Below are 13,627 nucleotides of genomic sequence, written 5' to 3'. Positions count from 1 at the left end.
TTGACCAGAAGTTCACTCCAAATATGATACAAGCAACAATGAGAGAAAGAATTACATATAGTAAGATTTCTTTATTGTCAAATTTAAACACTATCATCTTTCAACTTCTTAAACTTACTAAACTTCTTTGAAATAATCCTACACGTATAAGAAATATTCTACTGCTAAGTGCTAAAATAAACTACTGTTCAATACTAACTCAAATAATCCTAAAAAACTAATCCTCTAGTTGAAATGAGAAATCCAGGGTTCGCAAATTTCAGGAGGCTGAAGCAGGTGTCTGGTGCCAGTACTCCACTCACAGCTGGTCAAATTCAGAAATGCGGCTCTGAATATGGGCCAGCTTGTTGTGGAGGTACAGGCACCTGCTCTTCATTTCAGAGTACCTGGGACTACCCTGTGAAGGAGAAAGAAAAAGAAAATTAGGGCATGCAAACACTTCTGCAAAGTCTACACTCTGATGTCCTTTGCTTTAGAAAAGCCTTGATGCAGACTCAGCAGTTACCATGGCCCCGCAGCTCTGGTGTCACACGTACCTGTTGTAACTGCTGATAATCTGCTAGGATTCGATGATGCAGTGCCTACAAGAGAAAAAAAAATGAGGAGTATTTCATCACCACTATGAAATGCAAACGTTGGTAAAACACTAAATGTTCGCTCAGTCTGACTCTAGACATTTTCTTCTCTGTCAGCCACCACTCTTCTGGGATGTTTGCAAAAACAAATCTCCCCCACCCAGCATCACCCAAGATCTGCAATTAAGCCTCTCAACAGGCAACAGACGGAGCCCATGCTCTAAGACTCTGCTTGGGACACCTCTCCCCTTACTGCTCCTTCGCAGACAGCTCAAAAAATGCAGTTTGAGGCACGGTCTTGCAAAAATCAGACCCAGCCCAAGCAGTGTCTGACCATATATGCCAATTCTGCAGGTTCCCATTGTTTCACTGAGCAGCTCCAGGGAATCCAAAACACTGCTGTGATGATGAAGCACAGGCTTCATGGTTTTGTCCTTCTTTACCTGATAGGATTCAGAGCCTGGAGTCAGACACTTCCATTGCTCCTGAAACTGTCTGAACTTCTTCACGGTCTTGCCAATCAGAGAATGTAAATTCCGGTATTCTTCATACTCTGCATTGAAGTCATCCTTGTAGCGCTGGCGTTGCTCCAAGGAGACAATGGCTATGTATTTTCTAAGGGAAAAAATGAGGCCATTTTTCTATGCGTGATGTCTAAGAGCACATTCCAGTATGTTTCTAGTCCAAACACGTGTGTAATTTTACACCAAGCACTGGGTAATGTCAAACACAGACATCCAAGATTTGAGTCAGCTGCTCTGGGACCGACAGTTTCTACTTTCAAGCTCAGGCCCTTCAAGAGAAGGCATTCAGGAACTCTAGGAATCTGCTACATTTCTATGACACTTAGTTTCTAATAGTTTACATTGTGGAGGATTTCTTCATTAGCAAGTGGAGCACACTTAGAAAACATTTGCCCTCATTTCAAACGTCAAAGGACAAACGAACCCAGCACCTTCAGGAAGAGGAGATACATTACGGAAGTATAACCTCTTCTTATGTAGGAAAAAACTTAATTTAGTCCAATTAACTTGTAAAATTACAACTGTAAAACATTTTTATAAGGGACTGCATTTATGCAGTTAAGAGTTTCAAAGAGCTGCACTTTCGAGCCACATTCTGGTCTAACAGCAAAGCAGAGTTAATGATAATATTTGATACTTCCAGCGGACAGCAGTTACATCACTCATCATGGAACTGAGGAATTTGTAATGCAGCCAACAAAAGCAAACTCTATATCAGCCTGAAACTAGAACTACTACCCAAACAGCATCTGCTTCTAAGGAGGACAAGACTCAATAATGCTTAAAGCCACTGATGGTCATCAAAACTTCTTCATTCCCTTCTCCCTCAAGTATACAGGCATAAGGTTTATCATGCTCATGACACAAATCCAAGATGAAGTGGCACTGAAAACAACAGATGCCATTTCCCAACACTCTCACACCAATGCTTCTGCTCCTCTGAGCCTGTAGACCTATTTCTTTTTGGATGACAAAACCACCTTTCATATGGGAATAAACAATTCAAACCATCCTGAGATTAAAATTTACAAACAGGAAATCCTCAACAAAATGAAATTCAGTCCCAGGACAGACATCAGATTTTGCCAAGTATGCCTCCCAGACCAGATATACATAAATAGAAGGATAAGTTTGAAAAGAAAACTACAGATGCCTTGCAATATTTTGGGAGGCACCGGAGCAATGTGACCCAGGGCCCTGCCAGGCCTGCTCCAAAGGCCGCAGCTGCCCCAGAGCTGCAGGAGGCCTGACTGCCCTTGCCAACATCCCTGCTCTCACACAAGCTGGCAGCAAGTTCCAGTCTTTTATACCACACACACACACACACACTTCCCCCTCCCCTCCTGCACTGCAAATTCAATGATGGCATGCAGCAGCACTGCTGCAGCTGAGCCTGTGCAACTGCACTGCAGGAAGGGAGGGCCAGTCCAGGCCTAACCCACCTCTGTGTTCATCTCTGCTCTGAGCCTTCCAGGCCCAACTAAACCTGCTCAAACTCACCCTTTCAGCACAGGAAAGAGCTTGACACTGCACCCCCTGGGAGTGGCAAGGCTGAATTGTTCTTTCACTCACCTCAGGTAGTCTGGTTGGTTGCTTGTTGCAGAGCATGTGGAAGCAATGGAAGTCTCTTTTCTTGCTCCTGCAGGAAAGCACAATTTTGGCACTCTTCATCATGAGATCATTAAAAGGCCGAAAGATCCCACTTGGAGAGTCTTGAAAAAGTCTTTCAGAGTGCTCTTCTCACAGCTAATTACTCACAAGAAGCAACAACTTTTAAAAATAGAACAGAGAGGATCTGCACAGTATACAGTCCTGAGAAGTAGACAGAGGGAATGGCCACTGTATTCTCAGGTTGTGCATTTCCAGTGTTAGTGCCAGTTGAGCTTTTCTTATTTGAAGTCATGAGGTGGCATCTGCACAGCCATTCAAGCCATGCAGCAACAGATGCAGCTTCCAAAGACAACAGCTTGAGAAAAATCATCATCAAGGTTCAAAACAAGAAATATAGAAGAAATCAGAAATTCTTCTCATGCCACGTTTTTATCCCCACTTCCCTGCCAAATCCAAAGGCCCGAAGCTCCAATGAGTGTCTGCACTCTAGTCTGCAGGAAAGCCAATTCCATTCTATAGGGCTTACTGGCACTAAGGCTCCAATACCCTGCAGACAAAACCCAGTGCTCCTCATTAACGTGGCAGGATGGGGTTGGAAACAGCTCTGCACTTGTAAATTGGCCTTTGGCTCAGGGCAAAGGCATTTGGTAATGCCTTTTTCAAAGGCATCTGGGAAGCATAACCTCGCAGTCCTCTTTCAAAGAAATGTTGAAGAATTACGATGATATTAAAAAGAGTTGACATAAGGAAAAGACAGCTGAAACAGGAAGGACCAATCAAGATCATGGTAATCTCTCTCTGCTTTCCATTTCAGGTCTTGTTCAAGGATAGAAAGCCACAAGTTCCTTTACTTTCCTTATGAGCTTCCATTTGCCATTGTTTACACAAATAATCTTGTTAAAACTCAGCCATTCTTGACAATATTTAGGCAAAATCAGCTTCAATTCTTGAGGAAAAAGCTGTTGTGTGATGTTCCACTGGCTTTTCTTGATTTCAGTTGTATATCAGAAGTATAAAAGGAAGTGTAATAGTGGTAATAAAACAGGACAGAAATACCAATAGTCATAGTATGTCCAATAACAACTTGGAAGAACAGTTTTGCTGTGAGCATTTCATTTCCAAAAGTGCATTTACTCTCATGCCTCAGTCCACATGAAAGTTTCAGCCTAAGCCCCAACTTGAAACATGGAAAAGATTTTTCCTTCACCAGCTGGGCAGAATTTGGGAACTGGCTCCTGAACAAAGCTGCTCACATGAGTTTATAGATTGAAGCAGAAATCCTTCCAAAGACATCCCAAGGTTTGCAGGTACCGTGTCTATGTCCAGAAGAAATGTGGAAAGACCATCTCAAAGCACCTGTCTCCACAAGAACACCACCACTTGCAAGAGGCATCTGCACACTTCAAACCTGCCTCCAGGCTGAACCCAATAGGGAATTTGCAAGCTCAACCTCGAAAAGAGACAACCCACAGATTTAAAAAGGCAGATGAACTGTGCCTTGTTGGGTGTGTCCCTGTCATCAGAAATCAAGCGCTCTTTATGCATTTCTGTTTACCTTTTCCATGTTGTTTCAAATCTGTACCACTTCCACACCATTTGAAGAATGAAATTCTACAGCTGGGATGGAGAGGAAACTGCCAGCGCAGTTCAAAGTAGAAGTGCAGGAAACCACAGCCCAGGATTTGTAGCTTTTGCAGTTTCCATGAAAAGGCTGAGTTCAATGAAAACAACCATGGAATCACTGAGATTTTATCAATATGTATCAGCAAACGAGTCTGCAATAAATGTGTGACAGGTTTCTGCCTTCAACATGCAGTCTTGAAAATCTGCTGATTGAAAAAGCGCTGACTCAATCAACACTTGTGATTTTACTAGAAATCAGATGGAAAGAATACAATCCATTGCCTGTGGCTATCCATTGTCTGGCTCTTCCTTTTAACCAGCTTCTCCTAACAGCAATCTATTTCACATTTCATTGTTTTTCATTGGTATTGAACTACCTAAAGAAAGAATTTCTATAAATGAGTTTAGAAATTGTAGGTTTTTTTGTAGTTTTCAACAAGGTTCCATCAGCACAGGTTCTGGGCTTTGTTATAGTTGTCTTTTAAACCAAGAGACAAAATCTTATGTAATGGCAGAAATAGAAAGAAGTCTTGATTTATCATGACCATACATCAAGGAAAAGGATTGAGCAGTCATGCAGTGCAGCGCCTTTATATATCCAGTGGCCGCTTTCAAAGCTCCCTTTTCACAGGGTGTAAAAACACAATTAACTATTTCAGAACACTGACAAAGAAGGATTTTCCCATAAGATAAACCAGCACAACAGGAATGTGAGAGAAACACAGATGGCAAGAAGAAAACCTCAAAGTCTTGGCATAACAGAAGCGGAGGTTTGGAATTAGGACACAAGACAAAAACCTCCACAGTAGAGACTGTGGGTAAGGAAAATCACTGCTTTCGTGGCTTCTAGCCCAAGATGTGGGGACAGCTGTGACCGCCCTGTGGATACTCCAATCTTGGACAGTATAAAGGTGGCACCTCCAGAGAGACTTGGAGATCCCCACCATTGAGAAGACCAAGGGTGAAGAAGGAAAGGCTGGACAACAGAGAGTCCATTTGATGATGTTATCTCCCCACTTAATGTCTCTCTCTCCCCCTCACCCTGCCTCTCTTCTCTCATTTCTTTCTATCTCACTAGTTTGCATTTCCTCTTCAATAACATTTTTACTATTGACTGTGAAAAAGAGTCATGCTTGCACCTTCATTTAGGCAGAAGCTTCTCCTAATAACCAAATCTTTACACCTCAGTTATCCACACAGGAGTCAGGAACACCAGCACATCAATACCTTCATCGAAATCCAAGCGGTGCCACTGCTTCAGCCTCCCCAATTCATTTTTCTCCCCATTTGAATTGGGGATCTCCTTCTGCTCCCTGGCAGGTGCTGGGACGCTGGAACTCGGAAATTTCTCCGTTGGCTGCACCACAGGAGTGCAGGGGGAAATGGAGCCAGCACTTGGAGACACGTCCAAAGGGAAAAGAGATGTGGAGGGCAGAAGGCAGGAAGAAAAGTGGCCACCAGCTGCTGGCTGGACATGACTGGGCTGGTGGCCAATTCTCCTCTTCTTGCTCGTCACAGGACTGGTAAAGCCAGAAGCCAGAGGCGGTTTCTGCATCAATAAGAAAATAATTCATTCATTCACCAATGATCAGGATCATCTTTTGCTCCCATTCTGAAAAAGCAGCACTTCTGAACATGCAAAGGTTGAAAACACGTTTTTCTTCACTAAAAAGTGCATTCAAACCAGGAAGTACTGCAGGTAAAGGAAGTACTGGGGCTCTGTCTCACTCCTACTTTCTCATCTTAGCACTCAGCAAGTCCCACTTCATATCAGTATCTATAAAGCTTTGGGAGAAAGACATTCACTTTGGGAGCTCCATCAAAGGATTCTCTGCAAGGGAACGTCCTGCACTTTCACATCACAGCTTTTACACCACCTGCAAGTCTTCTGAAATTTACCATAGAGTCCAGAATTTTAAAAAAACACAAATACCTGAGCAGGTCCTACTGGAGCATCTCTCTCAGAAGGCCCTGGAGATGTCGCTTGGCTGGTGTTGGTGGTGTTCTGAGATGGAGTTGATTTTCTGTATGGATGGGACAATATTTTATGTTACAAAGCCCAAATATCAACTGTACTTTCCTTGCAAGGAAATCAGATTCCTTCAGTGTCAGGACTCAAGGAAACAGCATAAAGCGGAGTTGGGGGAGCTTTAGGCAGGATACCAGGAAAATGTTCTGCCCCAGAGGGTGCTGGAGCACTGCAACAGGCTCCCCAGGCCAGTGGTCACTGCAGGAGGCTTCAAGAAGAGTTTGGACAACACTCTTGGGCACCTGCTGTGATTCTTGTGGTGTCCTGTGCAGAGCCAGGATCCTGGCAGGTTCCTTCTACCTCCCCATAGTCTAACAATCACAGCTTCACTAACTAGGGATTTTTTTCCCTTTCTCTGAGCAACTGAACTTACCCAGACAGGATTAACTTCAAATTCTGTCTGTCTATTTCAGTGTAGCCAGGCCAATCAGTCTGAAGGCTTTGAAAGAGATATTCCTTCAGACTGAAGGAATTATCCTTTGCATTCCACTTGGCCACCTACAGGCAGATATGTAGGAAAACAAACCTTTATTATGCTTGCTGCATGCAAAACTACAGAAATATGATTGGTCCTGAACAGCTGCTTATGAGAACCCAGTTTCAACTAAATTATGTCTTTTAGTACAGAGTTTGATTATTTCTCTATCACATGAGTTTTAAGCCATATTACTCTTTCACCACAAGAAAACACCAAGGATCTCCATCCATATCTAGCAAGAGTTCCTTTGAAAACAACATTGAGAGCTACAGTGAGTAAGGAGAGGGGGTCAAGCCCAGGGTCCCTCATCATGTGGCAGAGCCAGGGTTCATTCTAGCAACTCCTGCCATGAGAAGGCCATGCATAGGCCTTCCTCTATTTCTCTGAACTCAAATGAGGATCATATCGTCCTCAAGACAAATACAAAGTCTACTCAAAAAGGTAAATTGTGGTAATAAAACCTCCCGACCACTGATCTCTAAAGTTCAGGTTTTGACTTCATCCCCTGACACCTGCTCAGAGTTCCACTGAAAAGTGCATTGGGAAAAATCTCCATCAATTTGACCCCTGCAACACACTGCATAACTCATCTAACACCCCACCACCATTTCTCACAACTTTGACTTTTTGCCTTGAAAACATAATTTATGTCTAGATTGATGCCTATCTGCCCAAAGCTAAAAAAGAAATGTAAAAGTGACAAAGATATCCAGAATCAGAGATTGACTCCTTAGAAACAGAACTCAGGTTGTGTTGGAAAGGAAGCAAATGTGTGTGTACCAGATCTCAGCAAGCTCACTCTGCCCATTTGAGATTTATACAAAATAAACCCCCACTTGCTCTGATGTCCACAAAAGTCTGAGCAAGGCATTTCAGGCTGCAGGGCTGCTCACACAGAACTTTCACAATGCAAACCTGGACCCTGAGGCAGTTCCTACAGCACATGGACTCCAGGGAAATATCAAATATTGCAACGGCACAGGAGAAAATGTTTTCATCCTTTACAATCTAAGGAGCTGAAAATTTAAAATCAACTTGAAAAATAAATGAGCTACTTCAGTTGGGGTGGCAGAACAAGGCTCTCATTATATTGTGAATGTCTTCAAGATGAAAAAGCTCTGCCACGGCCTTGAGCAAACCCAGCAACAAATTTCCTAGGTTCAGGGATTGAGTTCTTAAAAGGCACTGTGGGATCAACCAAAACTGTATCCATGTTGAATACTCCTCCCTGGACTAGGTTCCAAGACACTGTTTTCCTAGATAAGGAGGAAATGTTGCTACTGGATATATTAAGGATGGCATCATTCAGCAACGGCCATGAGGAACAGGGAATATTGAAAAAAGCAGGAAAGAACCACTGCATCTTTCAATGCATGTGCATCCTTATGTTAGCTGTAGTAACAAAATAACCATGGAATTCAGAGGAGTACTTCAGAAGTTGGTGAATAAATGAAATCCAAGGAAGATGGAGCTTTAATTCACATGACAACAAAGAAACCCTCTGCTTCAATTTTCGATACTATCTTTAACATGGAGGATTTGCCTGGAACACCCTGGAAGGCAATCCCCACAGATCCCAGCAGAAGCCAAGTACCATTGAGAGGCCACCAACTCTGTTCAAATGAAACACTGGCCTCTGCAGTTCCTGAACTTATCTGCTCTGGAGCTTCTCCCAGGAAATTTTATGTGCCATCACTAACCATTTCACACAATCAAGGAACACCTGGTACTCCATGAAGCAGTTAAACAGTGCATGGAAAAGAAAGAGAATGGAATAAAGCATCAGGAGCAACAAGATTACAAAGTGATACTCCTTGCCAGCCATTCTAGGAAAACAACAATGCCCCAAAAGTTTTGAAGTTTTCCTTCTTTCTGTCAAATGGACCTGTAGTTTGAGATCTCTGGATGAAGCCGATGGAAGAACTTAACAGGGAGCATTCCCTAACTTGTTCATCGGTATCTAATTTAAAGAGACAGTAATGAAAAAGACAATTAGGTACAAAACAATAGCTCGGTGGAAATAATGCTGTTACAAACTCCACAATCTCACCTGCTGAAGGATCTTTGCAAGGCTGCCCTTGTCCTTTTGCATGACTCCATCTCTCTGCAAGCGAGCAAGCAACTCTGGCTTCTTGTAAGCCCTCAGAGCAAGTAAATGAATCACCCTGTCTCTGTAGGGTCGCCGATAAACAGCATTGCAAGGATTCTGTTCACTCCCTGCAGGCTTCATTGGCTTTGTTCTCTTCTCCTCAGGGGAAGGGCATGAAGCATTTCGTTTGACTCTTCTCACATCTGCTGGTTTGCCCAAAGGAAAGGAAAGCAGAAAAAGAAGTGTCAAATGGGAAGTTTTCAGAAGGGAAAAGAGTTGATTGAAAATGATGATAGAAATCTTGGCTACAGAGCTGATTTTCACTGTCCTTGTGGTTCCCTTTGAATTCACATATTCTCTGTTTCTGTGACAAAGCCCAATCCCTAACTGGTACTGGATGGAGCATGTTGCAAAGGCACCCTGTACCCTACCAGCAACCAGACCTGTGTCATCTGAATTTCTCTGTGCCAGCCCAAAGCAGATGTGGCACAAAGTTCCAAAATTGACTCTTTAATGCCAGCCCTCACATGCCAGGTATTCAAGGTTGAATATTCCCAAAGGAACTATGTAGACCACCAGCAAGAATCACACAAATCATCAATCACATGTGAAACAGAACATCCCCAATGAATACCTCAGAAGTTGAGTTTTGTCTCTCCAAAAGCCATCATGATGCTGCCTTAAAATGCTCTGCACGAGGCTAAGGCAGAGCAAGAGCTGCACTCGCAGGGGCAGGGATGTCCCTGCAGGCAGGTGACTGCAGCCACAGCCAGGTCAGAGCCTGTTTTGCTCAGGGCAGCTGGCTGTGCCTGCCTCAGCTCCCTGCTGCAGGCAGCACCACTGAGTGCCTGGAAGGGGAATGTGCACCTGGCGTCTGCCCGGAGCCAGGTTCCTTGGGGAAACTGCACTCAGAACAGGTTAATACAAATGGCACCACCTAAGCACAGTGTGCTTTGAGGGGAATGTTAGAATCTGTCAGTAAGATGAAATCGATATCTTCCTTTCAATTTCCTTGAAAAGAACACAGTGTAGTATTGTGGAAACATCACTTATTAATTACCAGGATGAAAAATTTAATCTAGCATGGTTTTTCATATTGATCTTTTAAATTCTCCATGCAACTTGCTCAAGGTCACTCTATTTCAATGTCCCAATTTAGTTTAATGGATAATGACAGTGCCTAGTTGTTCCAAAACCAACATCTTAGCTACCAAGTCTGTGAATTTAAATGCATAAGGTGATCCAAACCTTGACCTCCTTGCTCCAAATTGCAACCCATCACGCAAAATGGGAACAAGGAAGGACTGGAAGGCTTTCTCAGGGGAAATAAACCACTGTCTGAATTCAGTGACAAGAGACTGTTAGGCTGACCTGAGGCTGACCTCAACCTCCAGTTTGAGGTCTCTGAACACTAGAGATCGCCTGTCCCAACAATATGCTGTGTAAAAGAATTACCAAGTTGAAAGTCTTACAGACATTGAGCAAAAGATGAAAGGCAGCCATACTTCCAAGTGGGTTACACGATTTGGCATCCTGTGCACTTCCATTTTGCCAGGCATCACTGGCATTTGGCTAAAAAGGGAAAGAAATTTTCTGTAAAAACTTCAGCCTACTCTCCATTACTCTGATTTCTGACACCCTTCCTTTTAAACATGACCTGTATTTGCAAAGGTTTGCTGTCACATCACCAAAAAGGGCTGCTTTGACACAGCTCTCCCTCTGAAAGCAGCCAGCTACAAAAGTGCCCTGAGAGAGCCACTCTCACTCAGCCTCTAATGCAGCCAAGCCTTGGAGTAGCAAGTCATCCTTTCCCAATTGCTGGAATTTATAGGCACAGGCTTCCCTTGAATTCCAGTGCCTGAGTACAATTGACCTGGCCAGCTTGACTCAGCAAACAATCCTGGTGAGAGTGGTTCACAAAACAGTCAAGAATTCAGGGCAGGACCAGCACTGGGATTCATTTGGCACCATGGAAGCACATCACAGTGTCAGCTCTGAGAAGAATTTCATCTGCACAATCTGAATTTCAACTCTCAACATGCATGAAAACCCTTTCTCTTTTCCTCAACTCTAGAAATTCTTATTTTCCTAGATGTGAAATGGAAAGAGCTTGTCAGATATAATGAAATTTGGGTTGCTTGGCTGAACTCATCATTTAGTACAGAATATGTTTCATTCCATTGGAACTCAAACATCACTAAAATGTTTATCAACCTAAGAACATTTTTTAACAAAACGAATGTCTGCCATCCAACAGCTTCATTCTGGAGGAAAAATTGGCTGAGAAAAAATCTAAACGGCTATGATAAATGGACTGAAAAATGTGGACTAATTAGCGTGAGAAGGGAGACATAAATCCCAAACTGAAGGTAGAATAGTATTTAAGGGAACTGTAATTTAGAACCAATGAGGATTAATTTCTTTCTTTGGTAAAATGTATCAATAAGTGGAAAAGCTTTCAATATAGTGTGCATGTGGTTGGAGTTCTCTATTAGGCATCACAGAAAGAATTAGAGTAACAGGTCCTTCCAATAGTAGAAAATGTTTTTAGAGATTTACTTTATCCTGACATGTTCTCAGAGGGCAGTACAAACTTGAAACTATGAGAAATCCGTGCATTTTGGCCATGAGCCATGCCCAGAGCATGAATTTCCAGAGTGTCCAAGCATGGAGAATATCTGACTTCCACTGGCAGCTCCTCCGTGGCATCCCTGTGAGTCGCTTCCCCCCGGGCAGCTGCCTCAAAGGGCCCTTGGAGCACCAGAGGGGCCCCAGCCCTGCCCAACAGGTCCCGCGGGCTCAGCAGCACCTGACACCAACACCATGGCCAAGCCCCACCCGCTGCCAACCCGCAGAGCCCCACACCTGCCCCTCACCTGCTGCTCCTGGCACCTCTGGCTCACCCTGACGGGCATGGCAGTGCTGGTGGGGGCCCTGCGGGACGCAGTGCGGATTGGGGCCCTGCGGAACTCACTGGATCCTGCCCAGGCCCGCAGCTCCGCCATCTCGCGCTGCCTCGGCTGCTCCCACTCCCACACACACACACTGATCCTGCTGAAATATCTGAAAAATGCAAAATATTTCTTAGGAAAATGTGTTCCTGGACATTTGGCCTTTGTGGCTTCCAAGGCTCATCAACAAGAAGGGAGATGATTCCCATGAAACAAGAAGCAGCCAACAAGCTGGAAGTGATGGCCAGGCCATGGAAAGGCAGGTGACTTCTTGGCTGAATTGCCTTGTGGAGGTGCAGGGCCTGACAGGCTTCAGTGGCCTCAGACACAGGGCAGGTCAGCCAAGAAGTCACCTGCCTTTCCATGGCCTGGCCATCACTTCCAGCTTGTTGGCTGCTTCTTATTTCATGGGAATCATCAAGGACATTTGGGAGAACCCACAAGAAAAGGAACAAACTGATAAAGGCAATGCAGCAATTGTGCTGAATCAGCTCCAGCAGGGTAAAAGGCCATTCCAGCAAGAGCAGACCATGGCCACCCACTCAAGGAACCTCTCTCTAAGAAGAAGGGAGAGACTGAGCATACAGACTAATGAGCATGAGAAGTGAGAAGATCATTTTCCAACAGCAGACAGAATACTCCTTATGAAGAGAACTAGGGAACTTGTAAGCGTTGAACACTAATTCCTTTCTTTGCTCAAATGTATAAATACTCAAACATTCTGGGTTCTTGGGCTGCTGAATTTGTGAATTTGTCCCTGAGCCTCCCTGTCTGCACAGAACTGTAAATAATTACCTCCACTCAGTGGGTGGATCGGGCTCTTGAACAATGGGTGCTGGAGCCAGCCAAGGTGGAACAACACTCGCTGTGGCTCTGACACCCCCGCTCTCGCTGCAGCCGCCGAAGGCTCTGAGCGCTCCTGCCCTGTGCCGGTGACAATGGCCACGTGTCCTTGGAAACGGGGAGTTCCATGTGCCAGGCTGGCCGGGATGTCACTGAGGAGCGGGACGTGACACAGTGGGGGCAGAGGGATTTCACAGTGGGCACAGGTAGGGAATGCCCCACCCTCTCTCATCACTGACTCTGCTCATTTCCAATGCAGAAAGGGGCACCCCACCAACCCCAGCAGCTTCTGCTGTGCAAACCAGGGCTAATGAAGTGTTTCTGCACCAAAGTGCTGCACTTGGCTCTCTCTGAGGCAAAGGAGCAGCTCAACACCTCTAACCAGGGCAGCAAGGTGCAGCCCTGACAGCTCTGGGCCATCCTGTCGTGGGCCCGTCAGTCTGTGAGGCTTCCAGCACGCACACACGCTCTCAAATATCATCTCTTTGACACAATGCCCCGGCCTTTCCTCATCCCAGCCTCCTCAATGGAAACAAGCCAGCAGCATGCCCAGGCCCCCAGATGCTCTGCAGGAGGAGCTGACATGGAAAGGCCAGGAAGGACCATGAACACAATTACAGTTGGCTGACAGCTGTGCTGACTGCAGGTGGCCATTGAAATTACTGACACATCTGGAAAAACATTTCATACTCCGCTTATGATCATTTGACTTTTATTTTCCCCACATCTAAGCTTACTTCTTATTTCAGCCAGCTGGCACCCATAAAACTGTTTTTCCAATCATTACAGGGAGATGTAATGAAAGCATGTCATGGACAATGGGTTGAATATTACCATCCAAAGCTGATTTCTCATGAAATCTTGTCTTTGTTTTCAAGACCATGTCCATTGTTGTCCATGTCTC

General features: G+C 44.5%; 1 protein-coding gene across 1 annotated transcript; it reads right to left on the bottom strand.

Moving 5' to 3' along the window:
• Window positions 1-298: 298 nt before the first annotated feature.
• On the bottom strand, window positions 299-11,934 carry LOC134432555 (RNA polymerase II elongation factor ELL2-like). Its single transcript, XM_063181399.1, has 8 exons — window positions 11,806-11,934; window positions 8,891-9,088; window positions 6,736-6,860; window positions 6,267-6,357; window positions 5,515-5,690; window positions 1,019-1,190; window positions 537-581; window positions 299-397 (listed from the first exon to the last, which is right to left on the bottom strand). The coding sequence occupies exons 1-8, from the start codon at window positions 11,932-11,934 to the stop codon at window positions 299-301; spliced, it is 1,035 nt and encodes a 344-aa protein (XP_063037469.1).
• Window positions 11,935-13,627: the final 1,693 nt, after the last annotated feature.

Source organism: Melospiza melodia, chromosome Z (genome assembly GCF_035770615.1).
Source record: "Melospiza melodia melodia isolate bMelMel2 chromosome Z, bMelMel2.pri, whole genome shotgun sequence".
In the NCBI taxonomy this organism is placed as follows: domain Eukaryota; kingdom Metazoa; phylum Chordata; class Aves; order Passeriformes; family Passerellidae; genus Melospiza; species Melospiza melodia.
Note: the sequence above shows the minus strand (reverse complement) of the source record. Positions and strands in the feature narration are given on the sequence as shown.